Below are 27,373 nucleotides of genomic sequence, written 5' to 3' on the forward strand. Positions count from 1 at the left end.
ACATTGATTTTTCTAATGTTGAATCAACCTTAAATTCCCATGATAGACCTCACTCACTTATGATGTGTTTGCCTTTATCTATTTTAGGATCCGTTTGCTAATATTTTGTTAAGGGTCTTTGCTTCTGCGTTCATAAGGGATATTGGCTTGTAGTTTTCCTGTGATGACTTTGGGAATGTGACACACTTTAAAAGCTTTAATACAGTTTGCCACGCTATCCCACAGAGAGGTTGTATTGATCACTGTCCCACTGGCTCTGTGTCAGTGTCCATTTACTCACACCAACACCGAATATTCATGTTTTTACTGTTTTGGAAAAACAATTAGTGGAAATGTTGACTAATTGTTTGAATTTATTTTTCATTGATTATATTATTGACCATTATTCATTTATTTACCCATTGTGTGATTTCTGTGTGTGTGTATTGCTTGTTTTCCCCTCTTTTTTTTTTTTTTTTTCTGTTATAATATTGGTCTCTCTCCTGTTGATTTGCAAGAGTCCTTAAACCTTAATTACTATTCCTGGCTTTTAATTTTTTTTTTTTTATAACTTCTGTCACACAAAACAAAAAACTGTTTATTTGCCTGCCTTCCTTACTGGATTTTGAATTTTCTAAAATTATTGTCTTACTAACCAGTGTGTGTTCACAGCCTGAAACAGTGTCTGTCACCTAGTGAGAATTTCACAAATGCTTCCTGAATGAATAAGTGAATTATTGAATTTCTTATCTCTTCTTTCACTTTGATAGTTTTGTTTGCTGTGAATTATATCTGTAGAGTTTATTCTTTGAAATCTGTATTTTGAAACTAAGTATGATTTGCCTGATTGACTTATAATGATTTGAAAGATATTGTTGAATTCACTTTCTATAAACATGAGCATAAATGACCTATTTATTTGTCTTAAATGATATACCTGAGCTGGCCAAGCTTTGTAATTTGGATAGTAAATTTAAGTATCTGATAGTAATGATGTAAAATTTTGTTAACTAAGAATATGTTGCATGTTATACTATAGAAAGTTCTATCTTTAAAATAACTTTTTTTTTTTTACCATAATAAACTGGAAGTATTATGGTGTATGTATCAAATGTGAGGGAACTTTTGGGGCAGTTGCAGGATTTTGAGATGCTGATAAAGGAATGCTTTTCTGTTTCTTTCTGCACATTCCCTAGTACTGAACACAAAAAGAGTTAAAATGATTGGTTCTTTAGCTGAAATAGAAATAAAAAGGTTGTCAACTTTACCTGTTATCTGCCTTTGAATTTTCCAAATCAATACTTATTTGCACTCAAATTGTCGTATTTTTTATTCTTTATCAAGGCGTTTGGTTTCCAGTGTGATTTTTGTATCCACAGTCTCATTTGGCTTTCTTGTTTAGCCTTGGTTCTTGCATTTTACATTTTCATACTGTGTTGCAGCCATCACTCACTGGAGGCTGCTTTTTTCCTTTATTATCTATTTTTTAAGGATAGACCTGATAAAGGTAAAGAAAACCTTACCATTCACAAAATGGGAAATAATACTATCATTTACACAGACAAATGAATTTATTCCTCTTGGGAGACTAAGTATTTTTTTCAGATACTGCTACCTTTTTGTTCACATATTTTTGCTCCTGTTTTAGACGTGTCTTTAGACACAACATGCCAGGCACACAAGAGAACTGGTTTCGTTACTTGTATCACAGGTTGTTTCCTTTGTCTTGATTATCTTTTTCTTCTTGCTCCTTAGGAGCAGTTGTAGAACTCAGTAGAGCCTCGGAGTCAGTGGGAACACATTGGATTATCGTTTACATGGAATTTATTTATCATATCATTATTTATAAAATAATAGATTTTTTGGTATTTTACCATATGCCAAATACTTTCCTGCAAGTATGAATTTTATCCTCATGACAGGAAAGGCAGATGATACTATTTAAAATTTCAAAGACTTTTTTTTAAGTGACTTTTCCAAGGTCACAGTGTTGGAGTTAGGACTCAAATCTGTTTCTGATGTCAAATCACATTCTCTTTCCCCTGTTGTCTGCCATCATTTGTGTGTAGTTTACTTTCTGTAAATGGGTAATGCCAGTGTAACTGACAGAACTGTAAATAATTTTGGGCTTCCCATTGTGTGCAGTCACTTGGAATTCAGAATTGATATATTTACCTGTTTAGACTTGGGCATAAAAGGAGACGAGAGGTATTGCTGAGTGCCAGGTGCAGGTGGTGTCTTCTGGAACACTGCCCTGTCACAGTTCTTTTCTGTTCGACAGGATCAAGGCATTGACAGAGAAACACATCCCCTCAGCACTGGAGAGGTCGTCATGAGTGATGGAGCAATGAAAGAAATGGGCAGGAAAGAGCACACTTGGGCTGATCAGGTGCTAAGGAGAAGGTGGCTTGACTGCCCACCATAGAAAGGGACTCGGTTTGTCTTGCTTTATTGGCTCTTGGGTGTCTTGAAAATTAACCTCCAGTGTTAGAGAAGAGCATGAATAAATATATAATTAAAATAATTAAATGGAAAATGACTTTAAAGCATGTTCCTAAATATGAGAATGAAATCTCTAAACATATCCTTTTCTCTCTCATATTTTATGATTGTTTAGAAATGGGACTGACAGGTGGATTCCATCTTAGCTTAGCAAGTGTCCTTTTAAAGCTTTCTCAGCAGTAAACTTAGATCAGTTTTAATTATGGTTTGAATGATACTCAAAGATTACTTGTCCTTAGAGTTGAATCTATATTCTGTTTACATTTACTCTTACATTTTGGCACAAAATTCTTAGTATTTCAAGAACTCGCTGTTGGTGGTAAAGCATAGATAAGCTAACTTTATTATTAGATTGTTGTTTATAAGTGTTCTCTTATAAAAATATTCAAAGTTCTGAATCAAGATTCCACTATATGGGAGCTGGGAGTTTTTCTGCCTCTTGTCTTGTCTCCTTTCCTCTTTCTCTTCCTTCTCACTTTCTCTTTTCTCTCTTCCCAGCAGCAATTACTGAGTGCCTACTAGGTGTGTGAGGTTCTTAATGAGTTTCAGAAGCTTATACTTTAGTTAACATAGCAGATTATTATTATTACTGTTTTTTTAAATTAAAGTGTAGTCAGTTACAATGTGTCAATTTCTGGTGTACAGCGTAATGTCCCAGTTATGTGTATGTACATATATTCATTGTCATACTCTTTTTCATTATTAATTTCATTAAAGATTATTACAAGATATTAAATAAAGAATAATTTTATTTTTTATCTTTTTTTATAGTCATTAACCGTTGCAAATCTCAAGCTCCCAAATTTATCCCTTCCCACCCCCTCAGAGCAGATTATTAAACCAGAATTTCAGTACAGAAATTCAGTACAGAATCTTGGATTTCTGTCCATTTATTGATTCTTGAAACCAGATGTTTTAAAGCGTTCATATTGGCACCACAGTTCAGAAGACATCCTGAGGGAAGTTGTGCCTTAAGTAATGGGTATAAGTTCATCGGAAGGGGAAAAAGAATTCTAAGCAAAGAGTACAGAATGAGCCAAACCATGGCTGCAATAAAGTGTGTGCTATTTCTGGCATGCTGTTCAGTTTCAGTTTCTGAGCCTTAGTGTCCACCTCTGTAAAATAACTACTTGGCAGAGTCGTTGTGCTGCTTAGACAACAGCCAGCACAGTCTGTGTCCGTAGAAGGAGCACAGTGAAAGTCAGCTACTCTTCCCATTTGATAAAGTACAATAGGAGCCCGCAGGTAAAGGGGTGATGGCGCTTTGCCAGTGCCGTGGCTAGGCAGTGTCTGGGGTAGCATGGGAAAATAAGGCCTTTTTCTGAAGCGGGACACATTGTAGGAAGAAAAAGCAATGCATTTCACTTATTCCAGGTGTAGTGTCAGGAAACAAGACTGCTTTTATGACGACAGCATAGTTAATAGAGCATTATCAGTGCCCTGCCCAGATCTGGAGAGCGCTAAGCCCTGCGCTGATATCACACGTCCATTTGACGTCACAGCCAGGTATTTAAGGAGAGTTCGTAACTGGATATAATCAGACTGTAACGAGGAAAGCACAGTGCCTTGCAGAAATGAGTCACTTGGTTATAAATTACTGGGTTGATATTTCATGTGGAGTCATTAAATGAAATTTATTATTATACGAGTATTTTTCCAGGTTGAGTTCTCTGTCCAGTTAACTGCAGTATTCTTGTGGATATTAATACTGTGCAGTATACTTCTAGAAGGTATTATAAAGAAGATTTTAGGCTATGGTTGGATATTGTTTATACTTTTAAGGCTGTTAATTTAAAAATGGACATTCTAGAGGAAGGGATGCCTGTGTTTGGGGAGTGATTGGGCATGCTGATGGACTACTTCAGGGGAGTGCTGATTTAGCTGTTTTCAAACCCCCGTAATTATTCAATTTAAAAATGGGAATGAACCACGTTAACTCATTTCCAGAAACTTCTTGCAGACAGCTTTGTTTTTGTAGAAGAAGATCGGGAAACGATGAACATCTGTTGGTTTTCTATAATCTGCCCTGCCTTTGAATACTGTGTCTCATTGCTTGAACTCTTATTACAGTCTTGTGCAATGTTATCCCCATTTTGTGGGTTAAGAAATAGAGGCTTTGAAAAGTTCGGTTGCTTGCCTAATGGTCCAAATTGGGAAAGTGGCAGGACTGAAATTGGTCATGCCCAGACCTAGCTGACTTTTTTGATTGTGCTTTTTTGATGCCTGTCATTTCTATATTTTAGTGTCTCTTTTTTAGTGTTCTTTTTCTCTTCTTTTACTTTGCACTAGCACCACCACTATTCTGCCCCAGATCATTTTCACCCCAGACTTGGCTTGTGGGAGAAGCCTCATAATTGGTCCCAAATGTTGTTGTTCTGAAGCATCTTCCTGCAAACCTCTGTCAAGTCAATATATATATATTTTTCATGTGGCTGACCTTCCATGCTTCCCTTTAGTTCATCCTTTTTAATCGGGTTTTGTAAGCTAGCCCCTAGCCTGTTACATGCCCAGCCCCCCAGCCCAGACTCCCCAGTGTGTTTCACTTACCCTGAGGGGATGCCATTCTAGGGCATTCTCAGCACCCTCGCCTTTCACAGCTCATCTTTCAAGATTCAGTGCTGATCTTGCTTCTTCCTTAAAGCCTTTCTTTACTTATTTATCCCACTGGCCTCCGGATTCCAGCTGTTTGTTTTGCTAGTACTTTTCTTTTTGGTACTTCATAATGTGCCTACATGAAGGTCTTAATTTCCATTGCCTCTCTACCTGGTGATTACTGAGATTGTCATAACCTTTGTGTGCAAGGGTCTTATGTAATGCTGTTGAATCAAACAGAGTGGAAAGCCCTTTAAAATAAAACCTAGGAGTCAGGATGCTTTATTCTTAATTTTTCGTTCCATGAAGTGGAACACAGTCTTAATCATTGAGTGGCTCAGAGGGAGCTGCTCTCTTGTCTTCTTACAGGTGCCTTTCCTTTCCTTTCCTTTTTTTTTTTTTTTTTTGGTATCTTGTTCTTAATTCTTAAAAGTTTCATTCCAGTTCAAAAAGAATAGTTTACTGTGTGACTTGAAACGTAGATGTGGATGCTTAGGTGAGTTGCTATATATATATTTTTTCTTCCCTATTTGAGTTTTGTATGCAAATGATTTCCTGAGGACGTAAATTCACAATGGAAAGCTGAAAGTTTTCGGCTTGATGTTTATTTTTTCACATGCTGGGTCATTATTATATCAAAAATATTTTGACCTGTTTCCTTTCATTTCCTAGTTCTATACATATTCAATGTTTAAAGCAACTGCTGACTACTGAATTTTATCATGACCTACTTTTTATAGCCTAAATTCCAGGAGCTACATTTATCAGCTTATCTTCATTTTAAGGTAGAGTTAATGAAAAAAATATTTGAAATAGGACATGTTGTCTTTGAGCGTCATATAAGTTGCCCTTGACCTTGACTGTTAAGATAATCAGAAATAAAGAGCTTTTCAAAGTCATCAACAAGTGTACACACACACACACACACATACATACATATACATATGTATGTGTATATATATATATATAACAGCTATAACTTTAGAGAATTCAGGTTCTCTGCTTATGAACAGACTAGTTCAAGTATCCTCTTAATGAGATCCTTTGTTCTTGAGTCTAAGCCATCATTATATGTATATTTACCTAAAACTTTTTAGTGCGAGGACTGTCTTTTTGGTGGCACTGAATTTCACTCTTCAATTTGTCCAAATGTATTTCCCTTTCGACTTTGTTCTTTTCAGTATATGTTTTTGAAACACAGCTTCAAAAATCCATGCTGTATCCAAGTCCAAGGCAGCAGCTGAAGCTAGTGCCATCTAGTGGTGACAGGCAGAATTAGATCATGTTTGCTTTGATGTGAAGCTTTTGTTCCTATTTTAAGTGAAATGAAGGCTTATTAAGTGAAGTCTTAATGATGATTTTAGAAAAATTCACTCCTTTAGCAAATATTTACCACACACCTGCTATGTGCCAGGCATTAGAACATCACCATTCCCTCTCATGGAGCTTATGTTCTAGCAGGGGGGAGATGGACAAAATATATATACATGTGTTGTGGGAAAATGAAGCAAGGCAAGGGGGAGGCAGAGTTCAGGAGGTGAGGTGTTGCATTTCAAAGAGTGGGATGGTCAGAGGCGTCTCCCTGGGAGTGTGTAAGTCACCCTTCTCCCATTTTTAGGTTAAGTATTTAGATGTTTTAAGCACTGAAGATTACGGTGCCCCCACTGCCCATATGTAATTTGAAATAAAAGGAATTCTACATTTTAAAACAGTTAGAGTCAAGTTATTATTTTTACATGATGACCACTTCCTTGCTTTTGTTGAAATATGCTATTTCAGAAACGTTTTTTCTTAAAATACCCCAGCTTTGCTGGTGCCCTGAACATGCGTGTGATTTGCCAATTGGTTAATTGCACCTGAAAGCTCAGCCTGGTAGCGGGAATGGATAGAGAATTCAGATCCTCTTGGGAGCAGATACCAGCAAGTAAATCAGAGCAATGGCACTTTAGTAAAGTTCAGTGGGAAGAGGGATGCTGGTATATTAAGAACTAAGTATAAACTATATACTTATAAAATAAGTATAAGCTTAGCATAGTGATTTCATGACTGTTTAAATTTTTAAAGTCTTCAGGGCAGTGCTTCTTACGCTATGTTTGCTGAAGGGCTAATATTTTAATTTCCAATCCATCGCAGACCAATAATGTTATGCAATCTGTTAACGAAAAATTACCAAAAAAGTGAAATGGATCTCTCTTTGTTTCCCTGGTTCTTTTCTTTCTCTGCCTTCTCTTTCTTTCTCTGGGTTAGATGATTGTTTTTCTCTTTTTACCATTTGATCATATCGCCTCCTTCTGTATTCTACCCTGCGCCCCGTCCCACCTCTTCTGTTTGTGTGGCCAGAAGAGAATGCAGTGTGGTGTGATGTTTGAGTGTGTGTAAGGAATGATGTTTAATGAATGGAGCATACTGTTTGTCATGTAGAAATTTGTGCAATTTCCCTTGAACTCTTTCATGCTTTTGGGTTATTTTTGATGGATGAGATTTGCCTCTGTAACGGAAAACACCACGATTGGGATATGAGGATTTGCTGGCCCTTTTTAGTATTGGTTTTTTGTTTAAATAGTGCACTTTAAACAAGGAAGGAAGGAAAGATTAAGAGGAAGAATTGATTGGTAAGTGGGCTTTTGGTTGACATATTGACGAGACAAAGAGATGTGTAGTAAGATGCATCTCCTTGGGAGCAGGTAGCAGCAGTTGCTTGTAGCTGCATTCTCTGCAGATCTCCCACATGGTAGACACTGAATGCTTGTTTATAGTGTGGGGTCATTTTCTTTCAATGAGCCTCTCCTGTGGCATTCATTGACCGCACTTTCATTCCCTAGGATCAAAATAAAAGAAATCAATAATGTGCTCTCCTTAAAGAAATCATAATTAGAAACATCTCCAATGAAGTTTCAATAAAGTGAATTTAAAATTTTTTATTTACTTTTCAAGCCTGGAGTCTTTTGCCATAGGACAAAAAGCTTATCTCTATTAGGCAAGAGGCAGACCATCAATCTCTGGACATTTTTTCCCCCAAGAACACTCTTGCTGCTTTTGGTTTGTTTTCCTTTCTTTTCTTCTTTTAGCATGCCTGCTGGCTGTTAGACTAGAGGTGACAGACGGTCCTGATACACTGTTGGGCAGAGAATCTGCTGGTTTTTATTTGGCATAATAAATGACTGAAAACAGAGTGATATTTTATTACAGTTCTTATAAAGCCAATATAGTGGTGACTCTTATTGTGCATTAATTTTAAGCTCCAGGCACAAGTGCCTTAGAATACTGGGCACTATTAATGTCCTTGGAATAGCTGACGAAAATCCTAAGCATTCAGCAAGCCTGATAAAAATCACATATTGCAACTTTTCTGAGAGAAAATAAAGGATGAAGCTCATATTTTCAGGGATAAACTCTCTTGATGCAATTTTTTCCTGTTGGTCTGTTCCCTTCCCACCCCTTACATTGATAGAATAAGCAAATCAATTAATTTCTGGGTGGCAATCAGTATAAAACCTGCCTCCAAATAACAATTCCTACCTGAGTTTGTTTTCTAAATGGCATATTTCCAATTACACCTTCTGAGTGATCACAATTAGCATGAGACTTTCCCTGTCCGCATTTTCATATCTACTGGTTTTTGTCATGGGAAGCCAGAGTGCAGCGGAACGCTTTCTTCCTTGCTGTGATACCTAATTTTGGAAAGTACACTGATTTCAGAATGTTTGATGTAGGAAATGGTTGCGTATTCCAAAAAACACTTAGCAAGAACTTGCTGAGTAATGTTCTCCCCTCTGGTTTGGTTCAGCATTGTTTTCTTTTCTCTGTATCTTCTGATCTGTCTGGATTGTTTTTCCCATCTGCTAACATGCCGTAAAGTAGAACTTTACAAATCAAAGAGCAGGTAGATTTCTTTTAGGTTCTGTGTCTACTCCCCAGCCAAATCTTCTGAGACTAAACTCTTTTTTTTTTTTAAGGAATCTGAAAATCTAGCTTTTAGTGAATCTTACTTTCTTCTTACTATTTTCCATTAAGAGTTTTTAGGTTGACTCAGTTTCAAGCATACTTAGTAATAGGTGTCTTAATGGCTATTAAACCATTTTATTTAATAACTTGAACAAAGTATTGGTTTTTTAATGGGTGTTTTTAGACATAATACTCTATTTCTCCCCCTTCCACAAAAAGGAGGGAGCAAGATTTTTATTCCCCCATAAGGTGTTATCAGTGTCCTGGAGCCTACCTGCGTATCTAGTTTCCAGCCGGTCTACTACCAGCAGCTTCTTTAACCAGATTTATAATGGATTGATACTTACAGAATTAAAGGTGGTATACTGGGCCACCTCTCTTACACCTCCCATTAACCAGCCCTGTTCTGTGGTAGAAATTGCAGATTAATTTGGCTTTTCTTTTCATTATTGAAAAGAGAAAAACAGATTATTTCTAGGTTTTGAGAACCATGAAGAGTCTGAGATTCTACCCTAGTTGCCACAAGTTAGCCTGCCACATTTTGATAAGATGTTTGCTGGACAGCTCATGGCACAGCAGGCTGCATGAGCTTCAAGTTTGCATTGGTTTCTCTGCCTCTAAAACTCCACAGGGGCCACAAAGAGGTGACCTCAGGTTGGAGCTGTCCACCGATTGGTTGTGTCAGAGCTAGGAAGCCCCCAGCCTTAGAAGAGGACTGCTAGGCAACCTGCCCATTCTTCATCCAGAGGGAGACAGTATCCTTATTAACCTGGTCAGGAGCAGATCTGTTCACGGCCCCCAAGGGAGATACGATCTCTGCCTTCTAAGGCTGTATGCTATATTCACATCCTTGAAAAGGTAATCTGGAAGAATAACTGATTTAAGACGTGCAGACGCAGAGAGACCCGCGGGCGACTGTCCTTCAATGCTAGGTAGCAGCCGGAAGTCAGAGCTGTTTCCTTCTGTCTTTCTGTTTTGGTCTACTTCTCCCAAATCAGAATGGAGGAAAACTACTTTAGTTTAAATGATCAACATGAATTCCAGAGACAGATGCCGCCATGTGAGAACTGTTGCTTTTGTTTGATAAGACCTAAAATAGTGGCTAGTTAACGTTTGCTGGGACCGAGTCAGGTGCTCCAAAGCGTGCATCCCACACAGCCTGACCTTACACTCTCAAAGCACTGAGCACGGGCACATTGTTTGTTTTCCCCACTACACTGTGTACCTTTGGAGTACCGGGAATATATATTATTCATTTTTGTGTCTTTATTATCTGTCAGGGTTGCCTGTCATCATAGCAGGTTCTTAGTAACTGTTTGCTGAATGAAATGAATGAATGGATAAGCAAAGGAGTAGAACCTCTTTAAATTCACATCTGGTTGATCTTTTGTCTGTTTAATCAGATTCCTTAGCCCAATTTGAGACTGTACCATTTGATAGAAAAATGTACCAGGAACCTAAGGGATCAGAAAATATTTGTTGACTGAATGGGTTACTCCGAGATAGGACCCATGTATTAGATTTGAAAAGCTGGGTTAGATATGTAGTAAATACCTTGTGTGAAATCTTCCCTAAACCTGACTGAATTCATTCATCATCCTTTTCTCCGCAGATTGATTATTTTGATCTCTAGGACCTGCTTGCTTGATGTGGCCATCTGTGTTCTCGAGAAAAATAAAAAATTTAAGTGAAATTTTGGCTTCTCACCTTTTTCTAAAGATAGTTGAGAAAATTCTTTAGAAAAACTAACTTCTTAGGTTGAACCACCAGTAATTTTATTTTAGAGTGAGTTTGCTTGAAGAGATCAGTTTGATCCTAATATGGTCCATCTGTGGCTTATTTTAGGTCTAAATGTGTATATAGTTCTGAGTAAAGACAGAGGGTATGTGTGTAAATCACTATTGCCAGGAGCCTTTGCAAGACTCTTTCCCACAGTTGGGTACTTCTTCAGCCGAGACCTTAACTTTGGCAATGGCAAAGGCAAAGGCAGAGGCCGATGGAGGCAGACCTGCTTCTCGGTGCCAGCCCAAGCACGCCTCCACGGGCAGCACCTCTAGAGTCCTGTTGTCCCCGCGTTTGAGAAGTTTGGAGAAGCAGTCTAAGAACTGCTAGGCAGTACTTGTGCTGTCTCTTTTGAGACATCAGTAAGCGTGATAATCAAAACTATCTAGTTATTTTAAACCAGCAATGAAAGTAGAGTTGTTTTGGCAAGTCTGTGTGTTCACATCTGTGTTGGGTTTATATGTTCTTGCCAAACGTGTGTTTAGTAGGATAAAGGAGAATAATGATTCATAAGGTTTTTCAAATTCAGATCTGCAGTTCATTTATACTTAATTATATCCTCATTAATATCATTTTGAATGGCTTTATGAAGTTTTCTAGGAATTCCTCAAATAGACGTTGAAAGAAAGAGCAGTTGGAGAGCACATTTACAATACTGTTCATGCACTGATTTGCACACATTGTGTGAAATGTAAAGCCTTAGCAGGTGCCAAGAAGCCATCATTTAATGAGGCTATTTGTCTCTGGTTTTCTCAGGTTGAAAGACCCTGCTGGACGACCTAGAATACCAGCTTCTTTCTTATTCTGTTGAGATCTCTGTAAAAACACCCACAGCACTGCAGGGATTTATATAATTTAAATAATTTATAGTTCCCAGACCCAAAAGTCTGCTAAGGAAAAAATACAAGTGCTGCTGAACCTTTAGGCAGAGTGGGTTAGCCTGAGCATTTAGGATTGTTTTTGTCAGTTGACCTTAAATATCTTCTGCCACAATCCACCCCCCTCCCCACCTGCTGTAGTTAATTAGTTGTTTGTTTGACTCACTTAATGTGGACATGTTACTGTACCAAATATGAAACAATTAGACTTGTCAGCTCCCAGGAAATTTACAAAGTTGAGGAGAATAGGATATTTATGTGGAAACTGTCAGTGAAATAACAGTATAAGATAGCTGTGTAAAAAAGGTAATGTGAAATATTTACCTGTAGTAATAAAATGTTTTGAATTTGGGCTAGAGTCCTGGAGATCTTTCTGGATTAGATGGGGCTTGATTAGTATTGAAGGCTGCATTGGATCTGATAGGTTGAGAAAGAGGGAAAGGGTGTGAGCAGAGCCAGGGGCAGTAGTTTGATTTGAAAGAGCAGATCTTTGCAGGAAGTGGTGAGGAGCCATGAAACAAGTGAAGAGTGATATCTATGTATATGTTTTTGTGTTATCCAAGGTCACTACCATGACCACCACTGCAGTTTAAATACAAATCTGATCATAGTATCAAGTAAAGGAAACTTGGTGCAGATCCGTCTTAAAACATGACTTCTAAAAGTGAGTCCTCCTTCTTACAATTCTCTGAATAGTCTTAATTATTAAGTATTCTAATTAGCATTTATAATTGTGACCTTTATCAGCAAGAAGGTAAATAATTCAGATACTGAACTCTTCTGGACCTTGAAGACCTGATATATGGTTAGATATGTTGGAAATTAGTGCATTGTGTTATTCCCTTCTCAGTGGAAGATTTAGCATGTCTTGATAACACATTTATTGAGATATAATTCACATGTCATATGATTAACCCATTTACAGTGTACAACTCAGTAGCTTTTAGTATATTTGCAGAGTTTTCCAACTATCACCACAGTTATGGAATGTTTCGTCTCCTCCAAAAGGAAATCCCACACCCTTTAGCTATTAATGCTTAATCTCCCATTTTTCCTCAATGATAAGCAACCACTAATATATTTTGTAACTCCACAGGTTTGCTTATTTTGAATATTCCATATAAATGGAATCACGTATGTAGTCTTTTGTGACTGGCTTCTTTTGCTTAACATAATGTTTTTAAGCTTCATTTATATTGTTGCATGTTTCAGCACTTCATTCTTTTTTATGTCAGAGTAATATTCCACTGTATAGATATACCACATTTTGTTTATCCATTCATCAGTGTCTATCTTTTGGCAATTATGAATGATGCTGCTATGAACATTTGTTCACAGCTTTTTGTGTGGATGTAAATAATACTTTTCTGTTGGGTATATGCCCAAGAGTGTCATATGGTAACCATGTTTAACTTCTTGAGGCAGTACAGGTCTGTTTTCCACAGTGATTCCGCATTTCCACTAACAGTGTATGAGAGCTCCAATCCTTCCGTATCTTCACTAGCACTTGTTACCATCTGTCTTTTTGATTATAGTCATCCTACTGGGTGTGAAGTGGTATCTCATTGTGGATTTGACTTGCATTTCCCTGATGACAATGGGTTGCTTATACTCATGTTGTTTGTCGCTTGGTTGAGTATAGGAGAGCATAAGCGTTAAAAGATGACTAACAATACTTATTAGCTCAGATATGTTACAGAAATATTTTGGAGGGAGATGGTGCAAGGACATGTGAAGGTAGGACTTGAATTGAGCCTTGAAGGAAGGAATTTAGCTAGGAATTGTGATTGTTGGCTTTTAAGCAAGGCAACAGCATAAGCAAAGACTTGCAGAAGGAAATGAACCTGTCATGTTGTGAAAGGGGACTGGGTGGAGTTGTGAAGGTATGTGGAAGGGACTCTTAGCTGAATTTAGGGTGGGTAGGTTGTGCTGGATTAAGAAGCTCAGTATATGAACTTGAGCTTGGTAATGTACATAGGGGTTAATTAAAATATTTTTGTTTAGGGGATTATATGTAAATTATTTTCAGTATATCAGTCTGAATAAAATATAAATCTAGGAGAGCAGATAGGTTTCCTGTTATGTGCTAACCGATCAGTTGGTGGTGGCAGCCTGTGTCTCTGTACTGAAAAGACTGATAGATTCAGTTTGGATCAATGGGCAGAGTGTGGTGATTGAATAGTGAGGCCCACTTTTAATATGGTATGGAAGAGTTTTGATATGATTAATACTTATTTCCATTTCTAGGGAGACTGAGGTGATAGCAGTGAACATAAGAAACATGCAAAGAAGAGTTAATGCTGTAACGTTGTGGGGGCAAAATGTTTGTGACTTCTCCCCTGGCCTGCCTTTTGATTTCTGGGGAACTTACTTACCTACCTGTGTACTTCTAATTTCTTTGGCTCGGTCCCCATCCTCCTCATGCGTGCTACTATCCTCTCTCTGTTCTTTTCTTGCGCTGTTAAGTTAGTCCCCTGACTGATCTCCTTTCTCAAATCTGCCCTCTAAACATAGCCGTCAGAATTGTCTCAATTAAATGCACTTTAATCAGTACTACTAAGAAGCTTCCTCTTGCTGTTCGTACTATGACCCCAAAGTTACTGAATCGTGGAATTCATTTCATCAGACTCTTCATGGATTCTGGCCTTCTTGAGACCTTTGGGTGTACTTGGTTTATTATTAGGTTTCAGACAGAAACACACACATACACTACGTAACATTGAAAACAAATTTAAGTCTGCATAGGGGCTTCTATGGTGTAGATATAGTAAGTTCATAATAAACGGACTCTCTTTCAGTTAAGAATTGTAAGTTTTGGACAAAACAAAAACTTGAGGAAGAGCAAAAGTAAGCAGATTTTAGAGGGGGAGTGAAAACTTGCAAGAAAGGACTGGCTTTGGCACAGGGTGGATTATCTGTCCTGGCTCGTCTGCCCTGAGGATGGGCCACAGTTACAGAGCGGGGAAACCTCTCATAGGAGGTGTGCAGTCTTTCTGGTTTGAGGAGACGAGTTGGGGCTGGGGCAGTTGCACCCTCTGAGGGAGAGGAGACCCCTGGAAGAGAGAGCCAGAGAAGGAGAGCTCCAGATCATTTCAGGGCCGATTAGCTCTCCTTTGTCAGCAAATGATACAGCAAGTAGGTCTAAAAATAATCAATAGCCACATGAGGACTTTGAGAATCTGTCTGGACAACACTCTCAACCACCTAGGCCTAACTGATATTTTAGAACGGGGTATCCAACAACTGCAGACTGTTCATTCTTGTCTTGTTCACATAATACATAATGTCATAAAATAAGCTTCAGTATGTTTCAAAGTGTTGAATTCCCACAGAGAATGTACTTTGATTACAACTGAATTAAAATAGAACTCAATAAAACATCTAGAAAGACCACAAATACTGGGAAACCAAATCTGGTCAAAGCCTGAAGATAGTGAGTATCCTTGCTAATTATTTGGTTTTAGTTTCTCATTGCAAATATGGACCTGAATTTGCATTTTAAATAGTTGGTTAGAAATACAGAGAAACACAGAATGGGTTACATACGAATACTGAAACCTGTGTCTGAAATTTTTCCTTCGCTTTATTGAAATATAACCATTTGGATATTTCTTATAAAGGCCAGAGTGGTGAAGGAAATAGAATTCCATTATTATGCACAGTGTATAAAGCAGGATTGTTACAGGGTACTATAATTCTCCCCAATTGGTGTTTATACTGTTACTGATTGGAATCTTTATTCCAGGAATGAGGGATTACATATTTATTTCACTCTTCAAGTTTCTGAGCTTACTGACAGGTTGCATGTTTTATCCAGTCAAATTTAAAAGTTCTCTTAATGCTTAAAGGTCAAAGAACTAATCCTCTTTTGTTATCCTTGAAAGGGAAAAACCATTAATTTTCCTGTTAAATGCTTCCTTTAAATGCTCGGCCTTCTTCGTCATGCTTCATGGAGTTGTCACTGCTATAATTTTTTTTCTCTAAATGTCAGTATACATAGAGTGTGTAAGACATAATGAACTGTGGCTGAATCACATTTAATGTGTAAAATTTTGTTGATAAAATTGAGTTACTGTGAAAGAAATCACATCGAAACTAAGTGTTTAATGATCATTTAGAGAGTCTAGAATTTCACCCAGGTGTTTATCTTGATTTAAGTAAAATTACTCCTACTTGCAAATGGATGATAAAAAATGTCATTTATACCTTATTATTACAAAGGGTTTTGCTTTGTTAAGAACATTAGGTAAAACAAGTATTTAAGAACTGTATTTTACTGAAATTCTGCATTGAATTTATTGGTTGGTAATATAGGTAATCCTGTAAGTGCTCTGTAAAAATGATTTTTATCCTGTGCTTATAATTCCCTTTTTAAAGAAGAAAAATCATGATCAGTATGGTCAAAGCTAAAATAAAATGGCAGAATCTGAAGTACAGCTGTTGCTCTGAATGTTGCAGTTGATGGAAATGAGAAGCCATGTTAAGATTCTGCTGTGAAAGATTCCACTGAAGGACTTGGCTGTTGGGGAGTATCATTGTTTTCTTCTTTGGGAAACAATCAGAAAAGCTGACTTCAAAGAAATCTTTTATTTTAGCATATGTAGCAGGGAATGATGTTATAATACCTCTACCAGCTTGATTTGTCCTTCATTTGGTACTTAAATAGGTGTGACTCAGACCAAACGTCAGTTACATAGTTTACTTAAACTTTCTTAAGGTTCGCTTGCCAAATGTGATGATGTAAAATGGGAGACCTGAACCTTAAGTTTCCTGCTAACAAGTTACAGGATACTGAACTGCTCACACAACTATGCTGCAAATTAATTTCTCTGTTGTGCAGGGGCTCCTAACACTGCCTCTCAGTCTCACCTTCTTCTTCTGCAGTGGGCTCTTTTAGGAGTCTGATAATGTCTATAAGCTACTTTTCAGAGTAATGTTCCAAATACATGAAATAAAATATGTAAGATTACTTGGTACCAAGTGACCCCTGCTCCTTCTTCCCAACTTTTATCACATATCAACTATAAACTAAGAGGGTTTGTTATAGAAGGAATTAAATTAGAAGGACTCCTCTACTTATTAAAATTTTTTTTCAAGACTTGTAATAAGTCTCCTTTGATGATGAAATATCTGAAACTAATGTAAAATGCCTTACGTTGTAATTTACTTAAACTCTTTAAATATCCTGTTTCTACCCTACCTGACACCTTTTAATTTTGTATGTTAAGATACGTGGCTTCTAATAGGTTTACTTATCTATTTATTTACAAGATTTGTAACAGCTAGTGAATATATTAAACTCTTTTTTGAGCATCCATTTGAGCAAAGTATGCTGATAGGAATATAAAACAAAAGGTCCTTTCCTTCATAGGGCTTTAAAATGTAGTCAGGGAGACTTATCTTAAACAACAACATAAGGCTTAAAGAGATTAAGAAACCTGTGAAAATGCGCATTTTTAAGCCAGGAAGTACATTAGATTTTACTGGGAAGCTAAACAGAGTTCTTTTCACCATAGCATGAAGCCTTAATGAATGGTAAAGTTCCCAGTGAGTGTTACAGATTTCAAGTTTTAGAGCTTAAACATTTTGGAGCTCTCGCGTCATGGAGTGGATGGAGAGGGCACACTTCCCAAAGATCGAATGACGTAGATTCCCAAGAATGGGGCAGATGGTCAGAACAAGGGGCTGACATCATGACTTTATGTTCTGAGGGTGATCATGTAGTTCAACTGCAGGGACTGGTGCTTTTCCCCCCAGTTTTGTTGGGGAGTAATTGACAAATAGAATTATAAGATATTTAAGGTTTATAGTGTCATTGGGAGTAATAAACAGTCTATAATAGGAATAGAAAAGGGTTTTATGTGAGCCAAACAGAACTATAGTTTGCGAGACACCCTTTCAGATAACTTTGAGAAACTGCCATGGAGAAGCATGGTTTTCAGCACGGTTTTAAATCTTGTCAGAACAAAGAACATTACACAAGCCAGGGATACATTCCTTCAAGGTTTAAAAAAAAAACAAACCCCAAAACAGATTAGCACGTACACAGTGAGTCAGTGCGGCCTTGACACCTGGGAAGGAAGTCTTAACATCAGAGAAATACCGGCATTGGCTTCCCAAGAAGGGAAGTGTTTAATCTTTATTTTTAACATGGACATTCTTTACTTCTGGTGAGTGCACCCTTTTTAAAAAAAATAATTAAAGCAGATGTGCAGTGTATGTTAGGCCACAGACAGGTTATTTAAGTTAGCCCAAAATTCAAGTTAAATCATGTGTAAGCCAGAATGACTTCCCCATGCTTCACTGTGTGGAAATTTATTTCAATAATGTGATGATATTGTATATGTATATGTTGTGAAAGAATTCCTCCCATCAAGTTAATTAACGCGTGTATCACCTCACCTTTGTGTGTGTGCGTCTGTGTGTGTGAGCATTTAAGTTCTGCTCTCTTTGGAAATTTCAGTTATACAATACATTGTTATCAACCATAGTCACCATGTTATACATGAGCCATAGACCTCATTCATCTTATAACTGAAAGTTTGTACCCTTTCAGTAAACTTTCCCTCACCTCCCAACTTCTGGCAACAAGTGTTCTAGTCTCTTGCAGTGACTAGTTTTTATGTGGGAGTGTTAGAAATACATTCATGCAGGGTCTTCAGACTTAATCCGAGGTTAAACCTGCTGACTTGCTTCTTGCTTTTGCTGTGTACCCAACACAAGACAGAGAAACCAAGCAGAGGCGTCCTAATACTGCCTCCAGCATGTCAGTGTTTTGGGTTTCTGCCACCTCTTTCTGCTGCTGTCTTAACTCTCTTTTGTGGTATGAATTGGGTACCACAATGGTGGTGAGGTGGTTCGCCAAGTAATTTAGGTCCAGCCTTGATTAAATTCACAGCTGTCACCACCTGGTAGCATGAACACCCAGCAGTGTTTTACCTGATAACCAGCGATAATGCATGTTTTGCATCGCTAGTGTGGGTCCATCATGGTGTGCTTACGAATGAGTCAGTAGGTAGCTGGTGAAGAGTCAGTGGGAACATTTTTTTTCTTGTTCTGGTCTAACAAGCCAGTTTGGATTATCACATGCAATGTGATAGTCATTCATGGTGAAGTGATCAGAGTGGAGAAAACCTGTGATGTCTAGTTGAAATAGTTTTCTATTTTGTCATATTCATATTATATACACTTCTAAAATAGAATTGGTAGAACATTACAAAACAGTGTTTTCCTAGCACCAGACTATAAACCTAGCCTAACGTTTTTCCATTTGGAGCATCAGCATCTTAATTTTTATATTCCCCAGGCAATTCAGTGTTGTTTTTTGATACCAGATTTTGAGTCGCTACTGGCAGGGAATGTCCCAAAAGTTCCATTTATGTCCCCTGGGGCCTGGCACATAGTAGGTACTAAATACACATTTGCTGAACAGAATTTTAGTAGCCAAACTATAATGTTAGAAAGCGTATAGCTCTCTGTCATAAACTAGAAATGTGTTTCATATTGATTGCCAGTGACTACTAGCAGTCTTCATTTCAGAAGGAAGGCTTTGTAATGCATAATAATTTGTACAAACTAAATATGTTTAATTGCTTTTTACAGTTGGACTAACAGCGTGACTGGAGTGCTCATTAAAAATTTATATCTTAATCGTAAGGCACAAACTATGTAATTTGTTAAATGCTTATCCTTGGCTGGATAAGGACTATCTAAATAGAGCCACTGTTTTAAAATTTGCTCTATGCTTATTTTTAGATTAGAAGAAACAAGAGTCATCTTAAAATATAGGTTGTTCACAAACATACAAACAAACCTACAAAATAGAGTCATCCACTCCAACGCGGATAAACATTGCAGAAGGAAGGAGCAGTGCTGTATTATGGACTTATTGCCGTAGTGTTAAAGCTGTTCCCAAGTGGCCAGCCATTCCCCATATGTCACATTTTCAGTGGTTACACTTTTTATATACCATGAGTTTGTAAAGGATTCTTTGTGCCCTGATTCCTGTAAATAACTGGTTCAGAACAAAATTGGAAGCTGGAGTAAACATTTAAGATGTATAGTTCCTATGGTGGGTTCTCATTTGGAAAGTGAAAAGTCTCATGAAAAATTGGAAGTATTGAGCATAAGACAAGTAAGCAACAGTATTCTCCTGGAATCGATTTGGAAATACTTAGTGAAGTTTTATATTAATGAGTTATCAAAGAGTGAGCTTAATTTTTAATCTAGTTTTATTCTGAGCCACATAGCACTTGCTTTTATAGGAGTATTAAGAGGTTTAGCGAGTTAAAATTTCTTAGACTTTTCTTGAGATGCCTTATAAATGTAAAATGCTGAATGCAGAGTGGTGTGTGTATGTAAAATAACATATCTGTGTATTACATATGTTATTGGCTGCCTTTTCCCTAAAAGTCAGTATAAGCCATCCTCTCCCAATTTATCTTTTTCATTTAGTGTTGACAATTATTCTCATTCATTAAATAATTTGTTTCTGACAGTTTTCGATGCTAATTTATGTTGCAGTGAAGTAACTGACTGTCTGCGGTGGCTTCTTGTTGTTGTTCACTTTTGATGTTGCTGTTTTTGCTGGAATGTATTGTATCATTGAACTAGGTACTGTCCCCAGTACATAGATAGTATGACTTTAAAAGCCCAGCCTTAGTGGCTTCTTGTTGTTGTTCACTTTTGATGTTGCTGTTTTTGCTGGGATGTATTGTATCATTGAACTAGGTACTGTCCCCAGTACATAGATAGTATGACTTTAAAAGCCCAGCCTTAGTATGGCCTTCACTGTACACGTTCCCTGGTGGGTTGTCTAGGCTGAATGACCCGTACCTTAATTGCTGTTCTTAGTGTTTTATACATTAATATGTTTGAGTATAGCTTTCATTTTTCAAGGATTATTCTGGTAGTGCTAAGTTTGGAACCTGTGGCCATAATCTAGTTTCCATGCAGAGTGTGCTTGGTGAATCACTGAGATACAGGAAGAAACTGTGAGAACCTGCATGTGCTTATCTAATGCTTCGTATTTCTCTTGCATAATTTGATTTGATTTATACCCTCCTATATTCATACGCAAATTTGATAAGTTAAAATGTGTTCTGGGTACATATTTAAAATGTTTTTCCTAAAAGGTGTAAGTGATTAAAAACATTTGGAAGCCAAATAGATAGTAGGTGGCTGAAAGTGAAATTAGAGTGGCAGCATTAGGAATCTGAGAGGCAGGGGAGTAATCTGAGATATATTGCACGTTTAGCTATAGGTGAGAGATAGGACAAGAATAGAAGGATCAGAGAAGATTGCATTTTCTTGTTCATAACTTCAGTTAGCCTGGGGCATCTGTGAGCACAGAGGGCAAACCTTGTTCCCTGTCCTATCTGCTGTCCCTAACTGGGTGAGTAGTCAGGAGGATAGTGGTTGAAAACTAGAAAGTCAGCATCAGAGAAGGTTGACTTTTTAGGGTGCTGCGTTCACATCTGTTTGATGTGCAGAGTCTGGGTGAGGTGCAGTCTCATGCTTCCTGTCTCCGTGGTCCTAGGGAACCCGATCTTGTTGGCTGAATGCCATGACCCCCACCCCAGCAGGACAGATGCTGTTTGTGGGGGAGTAACTGTGGGCCGGGAACAAATGTAGGCCGTTCAGCAGCCCTGGTGCCAATGGCTGTGGCTTTAAAAAACCTGTTCTTGGCAGGAGGTGCTGCGTCCCCTGGGGATTTAGAAAAACCTAGAGGTGTGTCCGTGAGAGGCTGCTTTCAACACTAAAACAATGCATTTTAATAATTAAAAATAAAATTTTTTCTGCAAATAAAACCACTTGCTCTTGAAAAGATCCTTTGTGTTACTTCTTACAGCTTCTGTGCATATTTTTTTTCTGTAATTGATTTTTATAGGAGTCATAAGTTTTATAGAAAACTGAAACTTCTAAGCTCTCCTGCTTCTGAGCTAGCCTGGGTTGGGAAACTGTGGCCCCTGAGACAGATCTATCCTGTTACCTTATTACCTGTGTCTGTAAATAAGGTTAAACTTTTTAAATCAAGTTTTATTGGAGCTCATTAGTTTATGGTTACTTCCTGGCTACAATGGCAGGGTTGAGTAGTTGCGACAGGACATGTGGGCCATAAAATCTAAAATATTTATTACCTGGCCCTTTACAAAGTTCGCCTACTCCTGAGTGAGTTGACCTTGCAAGTATTTTATACTTTATGAATATTGTTTCTCTTTCCTCAGTTAGATTTTTTTTTTTCTATGTTTAATTTACATGGAGAACCTTTTGTGAGACAGTATAGTAGAATGCTTAACAGCACTGGCTCTGGAGAAAAATTTCGTGAGCTCACATCCTGCCTCAGCCACTTGCTAATTTTGTGACTTGGAATATACTTCCCTTTCCTTTAGTTTTTTTTTTTTCTGGAAAGTAGGGCTAATAATAGTAGTTGCTCAAAGGCTTGTTCTGAGTAAGTAAAGTGTCAAGTGTATGTCAGGTGCTCAGTAAATAAATATCAGCTGTTTTTACTGCAGATTTTTTTTTTTTTTTGAAATCTGAAATAAAACGGCAAAAGGAACAATTCCAAGATCATACATCATGTCAGAAGTTTGTACCCTCCCTTGTACTTAGCCTCTGGCTACACTGATTTCATTAATGCTGCCACAGTTTTCTTTAAAGATGTTTGTCCAAACCACACAGGAAGGTTAGTTTGCAGTGAATTTTATTGAACGTGATTTCTGTTGGTTAATCCGTGTTTATTCATCATACACTGTCTTAATGAAATTCAACTCAAGGTGGTTCATTGGACTGAGTGATTCTTACATAGAGAATTTATCAGTGCTGTGAGACCTCATGCATCTTGATGTCAAACTCACTGAGATCAGATTGCATTCTTCACCTGCTTTAATCAGATTGCAAGTATAATGAAGTTCAAATTTATAGTTGTCTTGAGAATAGGACACTGAAATAGATGAGAGATAAATTGAAATTGACCCTATGTTTTCACTCAAGTTAATTTACTGACTTCACTGAGCTATTTATTTGCTTTTAGGTTGCTGCATGTAGTTGGATTTGTCTGTTGATTTAGGATATTGCAGACTTTACCTGATCTTTGGTTTATATAGCACTGAACTAGTCACCCTGTTCCTGTAGTGTTGTCTTAGTTCTGCGCTTAGAGCTGCAGATGTGTTAGAGCTGTGATAATTTTCTCCAGGCTTCAGGCTGGCTACTTTTGGAAGTCCCTTTCAGTGCAGCCTGTCTAAAACCAGTAAAGTAGTATTCTCATAATGTTTTCAAAGTTTCTGTTTGTGCTTTCCTGATGACCATTAGGCTTTTTTGGCTATTCCTACAATGAGAAAAAATGCAGTTGTTATGTTTTAGTAAATTACTGTCAACATCCATCTAGTCATATCTTGCTTTCAGATTCTTTTGGTCTTAACTGAAGGAACATAAGTTGTAAAGTCATTTATTAAGTAGAATTATCTCTCTTCTAATTTCTCAAGCATCCCAACACACGTTAATTTGATCTCTCCTTACCTAGGAATGATCTGAAAAATACAGCAAAATGTAGAGCGTTTGATTTTAGTTTGGGTCTGTATTGATGGAGGAAGTTGCTGTTTTGGAAGCTAGATGACTTTTTGGAGCCTGTGGTCTTATGGCTTCAGCGGTGTAATTTCGCCAGCCCAATCACAGAACTCTCCCATCTCTGCGGACAAAGAATTCCTCAAACCAAAACACCAGCCTGTCGGTGTTCACCTTTACCTCCATCTCTTCCTCTTGTCCTGTCTCTGTAGAGTTGTTTGTTCTCCTTTCCACGATTCATGTTGCACATCGAAGTCATTGAATTTCTAAAAACTCTATTGATGCCTTTTGTGTTCCTGTCTGTGTAGCATAAGCTACACCTGTTAATTGTAATTTTTCGTAATTATCCAGATAAAAATATTTACTGGTAACTGTATTTTTATAATTTTGAATACTGTTTTTGGGAGCTGATGTGTGCACATGACACTCTTTATTTATTGTGATAATTTCTACAAACTCATCGGGGTGCCTGGGTCCTAAGAGCCAAGAATTCTGTGGGTGGGAATGCCACCCAGCGGGTTTCCCAGAAAAGCACACTTGTCTTCCTTGGTGTTAGCTTTGATGACCAAGCTTCTCTTTATAGTCTTGTGATTTTATTATGCTAAGATTTGTGCTAAACTCTTTGACTCTTTAGTTCCTTCTGAAACTGTCTGTCCATTGCCTATTTGGAAACTATCATCATCCCTAACCCTAATTTCTTAACCTTCTGGCCTTTATAATTTCTTCTCCTTTTTTCTGGCTTTTCTCTGATCTCCAGCCCCCCAATCAGTTCATTTTCTTACTATCTATCAGCCTCAGTTCCCTTTTTCCCTTCCTGTCTGCTTCCTATTTTGTGATCCATTCCTTCAGTCTCTTTCTTTTTCTTTTTTTTTGTCAGTGCCTTTCATGCCATTGCATTCTTGTCTTTCCACCTCATCTGCCCAGCAGACTTCACACCAGAATTCAGCTGACTGCCCAGCTTCCCCATGCCTGGGCGCGGGTTGCCACAGCAGCCTGAGCTCGGCCCAGCTCCTTCTGCCTCCTCTCGCTCATGGTGACAACATCAAATTTCCACTGTTCCTAAGCCTCCTATCCAGTCACCCCACTTCTCAGTTTTATCAAATGGCGCTGAAGAGAAAATAGTTAACCATCTGGCAAAAAACCTAGTTCATGTAAGTAAGTGAGGGCTGACTCTGTAATACTCTTTTTGTGTCCTTAGCACCTACTGGTTCATGTGCTGTGGGTATTCTGGACGTTCGACAATGTTGTGTCATTTATTTAAAAAATTGATACCGTCTTAGTCTATGAAGGATTTGAAATAGTTCACAGGAAATACATACTAAACAGTGGAATAAACTTAAAAATGAAATTTTTGGATTTTGTAAAACGTCAGGACAGCAGATCTATGTAGCATGGGGAAAATGGAATAGTAAGGGATTACACTAGTTTTTTTGTGGCAGCTTTGACAAATTACTACAAGCTTAGCAGCTGAAAGCAACGCAGATTTGTTTTCTTGCAGTTCTGTAGTTCAGAAGTCTTAGATGGGCCTCATTGGGCTAAAGACAAGGTGTCAGCAGGGCTGTGTTCCTTTCTGGAGGTTCCAGGAGTGAGTTTGTCTCCTTCCCCTTTTGATTATGGAGAAGCTGCCCACATTCCTTGGCTCCCTGCCTTCTTTCTCTTCAAAGCCAGCAACAGCGGGTTGAGTTTTCATCACATCACATCACATCACATCACATCACATCACATCACATCACATCACATCACATCACATCACTCTGACCTCTTCTGCCTGCTTCTTCCTCTTTTAAGGATCCTTGTGATGACCTCATACCCACCTGGATAAACCAGGCTACTCTCCCCGACTTTAAAGTCAGTTGATTAGCAACCTTAATTCCAGTTGTAACCTTAATTTCCCTTTGCCATGTAACATAATAGATTCATAGCACAGAGAGATTAGCATATTTTTGGAGGGGGTTGTTTTTCTACCTACCACCAGGACTGACCATAAAATCTCACTCAGTTGTTCTAGTTAAATCATAATTATGTCTCTAAGATGCCTTTATAGTAGCCAAAAGGAAATAGGAAATATTGCTTGCTTTATATTTATGGTATATGTATATGTATATATTTTTTCTGCCTTTACTAACAAACACACCAGTTCTAGTAATGCTGTTACAGTTTAATCCACATGATCTTTTTAGTTCTTCCCTCAACCATATTAACTTGCGTTTTTGGAGGTTGATATTAGATGGTTAATAAGAGTAATTAAAAATGAATACTGCAGTAATAGTTAACTCTATCTTTTTAGATGCTATAAAATTATTTCCTTAAATTATTTGATTATAATATAACTTAAAATAACTCTAAGTTCCTTTTACTTGGAGCTCTCATACACCTGTAAAACCAAAGCGAAATAGAAAACAAAGCTAAAAAACCAAAGAACTTCAAATAAATAGCATTCATTTGATGAGATGGATGCTACTGTTCCGCGTTAGTCTTGCCGGTCCTGCGGGGCTGGTGTGATGAGTCAACGCTCCCTCCGGCTCCGCTCGACCTCTCCGCCTTGGCTCGTGCAGTCCCGGCATTTCTGCTTGGTGCCGCTCCGGCTGTCAATACTCCATTGAACTCAGATGTTAGATTTGGTTGCTAGATCGTCATCCAGATGATCCAGAATTTAAACTAAGAGTTTTAGATTGTCATTGAACTGAAAATAAAACATTGTAAATTCTTACAGCGAACTTAATAGTTCATTGAGACCTCTTTTTACTACATCAGTTCCAGGGCTGCTTTGATGACTGCAAAACTAGAGTAGGCAGAACTTGGTGTATTCTCATAATCCTATGTCTTTCTTCTTCATCGGTTATAAGAGCTCATAATAGCTCCTGACTTCGATTTTCCAATAGCTCAGATTAGGATGTGGCAGTAAGACTTTTGTTTTAAGATGCTGCTTACTCCAGATGTCGTATTTTATCAGGAATTTGTGTTATTACAGAATTACAAGGTAATGAGGGAATTTTCTAGGCATTCTTGCTGTGCCAAAAAAGGAGATAATTTTGTGTGGAGGATGTTTTTCTTAGCCTCCTTCCATTTCACTGTGTAGCTGAATTTGTGAAAGAAATAGTTTTGATATACTTAGAGAAATTGCCTGCCCTGATTCACTGCTAAAAAACATAATGATTATCCAACTGTGGGAGTTAGAGATAACTTGGATGTATGAGTGGCAGGTACATCGTCTTACATTTCTTACATTTCTTACTGGTTGCTCTTTCCTTTGCTTGAATCTGAAACTTTCACTTTTACCTTTTCCTTTTTGTTAGTGTTTTCTGGGTGGTATGAGTGTAGGTTGGTTTTTCTTATCATTAACCAAAGTTTTGCTTAAGCTTTAAGAATTGTTTTGTATATTGGACTGAGTTTTAATTGGGATATGTTCTGTGTCTTCATGAAATACATGTCTACAGGAAATTGGCATAGCTCATTAGATTACTTGGTGCATTTGATGTATGAGCTGGTGGAGGTGGTTGTGGGTGGACATGTGAAAACTAAGGGAGAGACAGGGGAGTATAGACTTTAAAATGTTCCTACTTTTTATTTTTAAATAAATTTTAAAATGATTATTACATTTGATGTATTAAAAAAAACCCCAAATTTGTTAAAGTTCCTGTAAGCTTACATATTAATTCATATGAGAATGCTTTTAAATTGACCTTTTAGGATTACAGGTATTAAATTTATTTGTACAACTATGAGATCATATTCAGATTTGATTTAGGATGTTTTTATTAAAGTACAGCATAGCATAGCATTGTTTGTTCTAAAAAAAAAAAAGTTCAGGGCCTGTAATAGAAAAGGTGGTTATTCTATCCTGACTGTATCCTATTAATTTACAGATGAATGATTTATTGAAGCAGAAGTCCAGAATTTAGGAATGGGAAAAAAATCTCCTTTTACACTGTTCTCAAAAAGGAGTTTTAAGTTTGATTTTAACGTTTCCATGTAATTCTTTCTTATGGGTTGTTTTGATGGTTATTTTCTATGATTGGCAATACTGTTCACCTAAATCTTCTTTGAAATGATGTGAAAAATCTTGGGAAGAGAAGATTGAATAAATAAAGTAATTTAGTCGCCTCACCACATGCTGTTGGCATTCTCACTGT

At 37.6% G+C, this 27,373-nt stretch overlaps 1 protein-coding gene across 2 annotated transcripts in view; it reads left to right on the forward strand.

Moving 5' to 3' along the window:
• Positions 1-27,373, forward strand: part of DDX10 (DEAD-box helicase 10) — a 214,275-nt gene that overhangs the window by 44,183 nt on the left and 142,719 nt on the right. Inside the window, exon 14 of one of the 2 annotated variants that reach the window (XM_074356830.1) lies at positions 2,261-3,239. The exons of the other annotated variant lie outside the window; for it this stretch is intronic. Coding sequence (XP_074212931.1) covers positions 2,261-2,404 — 144 coding nt within the window. The 3' untranslated portion in view covers positions 2,405-3,239. Of the gene's footprint in view, positions 1-2,260; positions 3,240-27,373 lie in introns of those variants that run through there. 2 annotated transcript variants of the gene reach the window in all.

Source organism: Camelus bactrianus, chromosome 33 (genome assembly GCF_048773025.1).
Source record: "Camelus bactrianus isolate YW-2024 breed Bactrian camel chromosome 33, ASM4877302v1, whole genome shotgun sequence".
NCBI classification, from domain to species: domain Eukaryota; kingdom Metazoa; phylum Chordata; class Mammalia; order Artiodactyla; family Camelidae; genus Camelus; species Camelus bactrianus.